General features: G+C 33.3%; 1 protein-coding gene across 1 annotated transcript; it reads right to left on the reverse strand.

The window, feature by feature from the left end:
- Nucleotides 1–481: 481 nt before the first annotated feature.
- On the reverse strand, nt 482–1,482 carry LOC131150557 (calcium-binding protein CP1). The gene has a single exon (XM_058101357.1). The coding sequence runs from the start codon at nt 1,194–1,196 to the stop codon at nt 699–701; it is 498 nt and encodes a 165-aa protein (XP_057957340.1). The 5' UTR covers nt 1,197–1,482; the 3' UTR covers nt 482–698.
- Between the last annotated feature and the right edge of the window lie 3,021 nt (nt 1,483–4,503).

The raw sequence follows: 4,503 nt of genomic DNA on the forward strand, positions 1-4,503 counted from the left end.
ATTATTTTGATTTTAAATTTTAATGCAAGTGCTCGCAATGGTGTCAAACCCATGATCAAATAGTATTACTCTTTCTATGTAAAGGATTAGACTTGCGTGGTTGCATTTTTAAAGATGTTTGATTTAATTAACTACATAAATAATGATCTTTCAAAAAAAAAATTTAAGAATTATACAAGATGCATGTTTATTTTAGTATTGTTTCAACGAGAAAAGTTATTAGTATACTTTATTTAACACGAGTATGTAGAATAATTATATTGCTATATTAAAAATATATATTTAATTAATTTCATCTTAATTACGAATTAAAAAAATGTAACACCTATACAAACATGTAATAGTTATTGCTGTGTAATTGCATTAAATTTTCAAAATTTATTCATTTTGTAAAATGATGAAAAAAAAAAAAAAAATACGTTAAAAGGCGAATTAACTAATTGTTAAGAAAAAAAAATTTGCTAGTTAAACGTGAAAAAAATGACCGAAAAACATAAACGACGCCATTTCTTGTTTGCGCTTTTACACGCGGTTGGTAGTAGTCTGGAGACGGAGATTCTCTCATCGACCGCGACAATCTACAACGTCCATATCTCACATAATTTCATTCATTGATTTTGCGTAAATTAAAAACACAAAACACAAAAGGAAATCAAAATCTGCTCATATCTGATCATCGCGCGATCAAACAGTACTGGCTAGCCGACATGATCGACGGCGCCTAATATCTTCATAAGACCGTCGTAGGAGACGCCGTCGCGCTCATCGCCACCGCCAAGCTTAATCATAGCTCTTATATCGTCGTCGGAGGCCGCGAACCCCGCCCACTCCATGTAGCTCCTGAGATCTTCCAGACTCACCTTACCGTCGCCGTCTCTGTCCATCATCCCGAACGCGTCCTCCATCACGCCGCCGCCGCCGCAACTCATCGGATCCAGACCGGTCCGGCCATCCAAGACCCTCTCGAACTCTTCGTACTCCACAAATCCGTTCTTGTTCGAGTCGGCGACGGATATCATCGACGCAATGATGTCATCGTCGCCAGCACCGGGGCCGGAGTATCCCGCGTAGAACGTCAGGAGATCTTCCCGGCTTATCTTGCCGTCACGGTCGGCGTCGAGCACGTCGAACGCCGGGCGGAAATCTGGCTTCGCGGCTGAGGCCGCCGGCCGTGGGCTTCTTCCGGAAGGGCACATAGCGTTGGCTGTCTGAAGAGGTTTTCGCAAGAGAATCGGAAGAGATGGTTGGGGGCTATATTACGCCTTCGCTATATATAAACACAAAAACGAACGATAGGAGAAGGAGCGGTTTGGGGTTTATATAGAGTTGGACGTGGATCTCCTGAGTCCACAGCTCACTGTCTGGGCCCATGGTTCGGGCCCACGAGCCCGCAGTCGCAGACTCGCACGGCTTGGGGAACACGGTTCGATTGGACTCGGTAGTCGGCGGATGAGATTCACATGCGCGAGTGCGCGCGTAAGGTGTGAGAAACGTATGGTGTGACGTAATCAGTTTCGGCTGGGCTGGCCAGAGATATGTGGCTTTAGTGGGGTGCTGGGTAAGCAAGTGCCTGAGGCGCTGACTGGTAGCTTTGTTTGTTTGTCTAGTTCGTCAAATTACAGAAAGGTCCTACTGAAAGTTCTGGAACAGTACCGACGGATCTAGAATTTGTGTGTGTTTGAGAGGGGATACGGCGTCGTATTGAAAGCTTTGTAATGGTTAGAACTTAGAAGCATGCGTGCTTAATCATTTTTTAATAATATTTTTAAAAATAATCATTTTCAAATCTCATCAAAGCAGGCATTTGATTTTGCGCCCGACAAAGACTTCTACGTCCCCATCAAATACAAAATAATTTAAATTTTCAGCTAAAAAAATAGGGCAAAGTGTACTTACCTTCCTCAAGACTTTGTTGAAAGATAATCATCTCTTCTAAAATTTTAATTTTTAAAAAAAATTTCAGAAATTTTCTTTAAGCTTGCTAACATGATTCAAATTTCTTCTTATATATTTTTCTTAAAAAATAAACTTTTTTAAAAAAAATTTATCTTTTTTTTTTTAAAAAAAATTACCCACTAGGTATCCATATATCCGTTTTAAGGTTCACGTGACTAATCCTGCGTCTCTTGAAATTAATCCCACAACTCTAAATGAAGGGTAAATTCAGGAGTTCAGGGGTGAAAATGAGCCCAGGAGGATTTGAACACCTAATCTCATGAGAGGCAATCCTACAGTTCATACTACCGTTTGAATCACAATTTGATTAACCTCTAGAAAGGTCTGTAATGTTTTTAAAATCTGAGGACAAGTCTATGATATTTTTAAAATATCAAGAAAAGTATTTATCTTTTTGTCAAAACTCAAAGAAGGTAAGTGTCTTTTACCCTAATACATATTAACACCTTAGTGATTACTTTTTAAAATTAAAAGAATTTTAGTGACCTTTATGGGATTTGAAAAATTTGAGACACCTTCATTTAAATTTGATGAAAATACACAAAAATTTTTTTATATTTTATATAATAAAAATAAGTTTTTTAAGAGAAGAATTATGTCTATTTAGTAAATATCAAGAAAGATATATATAATTTTAAAACCTCAAAAAGGGTCGATAAAATTTTATTTATTTATTTATCAAATCTTCAATATTTTTAAATTTTATTTTTATTATTCTAACATTAATTACTATTTTTATTCAGTAAAAAATAAAAATAATGAACACTCATGAAAATATGAGTGTCGTCTTATATGTTATTTTCCTTACGTTCACACGTGTTACTGTGGGAGGAAAATTCGTGGACAGGAGTGAAATCAGCCACCGAATGATTGAATGCATGTAGGGTTATAACTGTAATTTCGGTTTTTTGAGATGGTTATGTCAATGACCTCACATGCAATGCCTGCACCAATTAAAAAATAATAATAAATAAAAATGATAATAGAATAGGTCACAAACACATTAAAAAAATAATAATAAATAAAAATGATTCCTAACTTTTCTACTCAAAGGGCCATTTCCTCCCCCCTAAAAAGGTTTTAGGTTTCTACTTCAAAGACCATTTCATCTTTTAAAAAGGGTTTAAATTTAAAGATTTATGGTTTTTAGAGTTTATGACATCTTCATAATTAGAACTTCAAAAAAAAATATGATAGAATAAAATAATGGCAGAATAAAATAATGGCGTACAAGATTTAAGAAACTAAGTGAGTGGGGGAGAAAAGTAGAGAAATTGATAAATCAGGATTTAAACTTTGGTACATTGGAAAAGAAAAACATAAGAATGAAGTAGAAATTATTGTAGAAAAATATTTAAAAGATAACGTTGTTGATGTAAATAAAGTAGGGGATAAAATTGTAAAAATCAAGATGGTATTAGGTCAAAAAATAATAAATATCATTAGTTCTTATGCTCCTCAAGTAGGCTGAGTTGAAAATCTTAAAAGACAATATTGGGAAGATATGAACAATATTATACAAGATATGCTAGGGATTGAGAAAACATTCATAGGAGGAAATCAGAATGGACACGTTGGAAGGGATAATAAAGGTTATGAGAGGATACATAGAGGACATTGATATGGAGACAATAATGAGCCTAGGAAGATGATCTCAGACTTGACTATGTTATATAATTTTATTACTATAAATATTTGCTTTAAAAATAGAGAAGAACACTTAATAACCTTTAAAAGTGGATAAAATAGAAGTCAAATATTTTTTTTTTAACTAGGAGGGTAGATCATTTATCATTCAAGTATTGTAAAGTTATTTAAGGTGAAAGCCTAGCTAATCACACAAGATAGAGTCTTAGTGTTAGATATATGTATTAAAAAAATGGATAAAAAATGATAAAATTAGACAGTGTGAGAGAACTAGGTGATAGAACTTAAAGGAGAAAATATAATAAAATTTAAAGATAAAATAATCAAAATGGGGATTGAACTATTAAGGATGAGATAGATATAAATACTTTTTGGAGTAGATTAACTAGCTCTATTAAAAAGATAGCAAAATAAAATTTTAGTTGAATAAAAGGGAAGATTCTTGAATAGCGAAGAAAGTTGATGGTGGTATAAAGATGTCCAAAAAGCCATAAAGACAAAAAGAATTTGATATAAAACGTGACAGAAATGTAGAAACATGAATAACTTTGAAAAGTATAAAGAGGCGAAACAAGATGCCAAAAAAGGTCATAAGTACTGAAGCTAAACACAAATCATTTAATAGTTTGTACGATAAATTAGATACAAAAGAAGAGGAAAGAGATATAGTTAAATTTGCTAAAACAAGAGAAAGGAAAAATAAAGACTTAGGAAATATAAAATATGTAAAAAGTGAGGATGATATTGTCTTGGTTAAAGATGAAGACATAAAAGATAGATGGAGAAGTTATTTTATAAAGTTGTTTAATGAAAAACCAAATAGAAAGCTTAAATTTAGAATTGACAAATGAGGAAAAAAAATTAAAAATATGAGATTTATTTACAAAATTATAGTTAATG

Source organism: Malania oleifera, chromosome 3, assembly GCF_029873635.1.
Source record: "Malania oleifera isolate guangnan ecotype guangnan chromosome 3, ASM2987363v1, whole genome shotgun sequence".
NCBI classification, from domain to species: Eukaryota; Viridiplantae; Streptophyta; class Magnoliopsida; order Santalales; family Ximeniaceae; genus Malania; species Malania oleifera.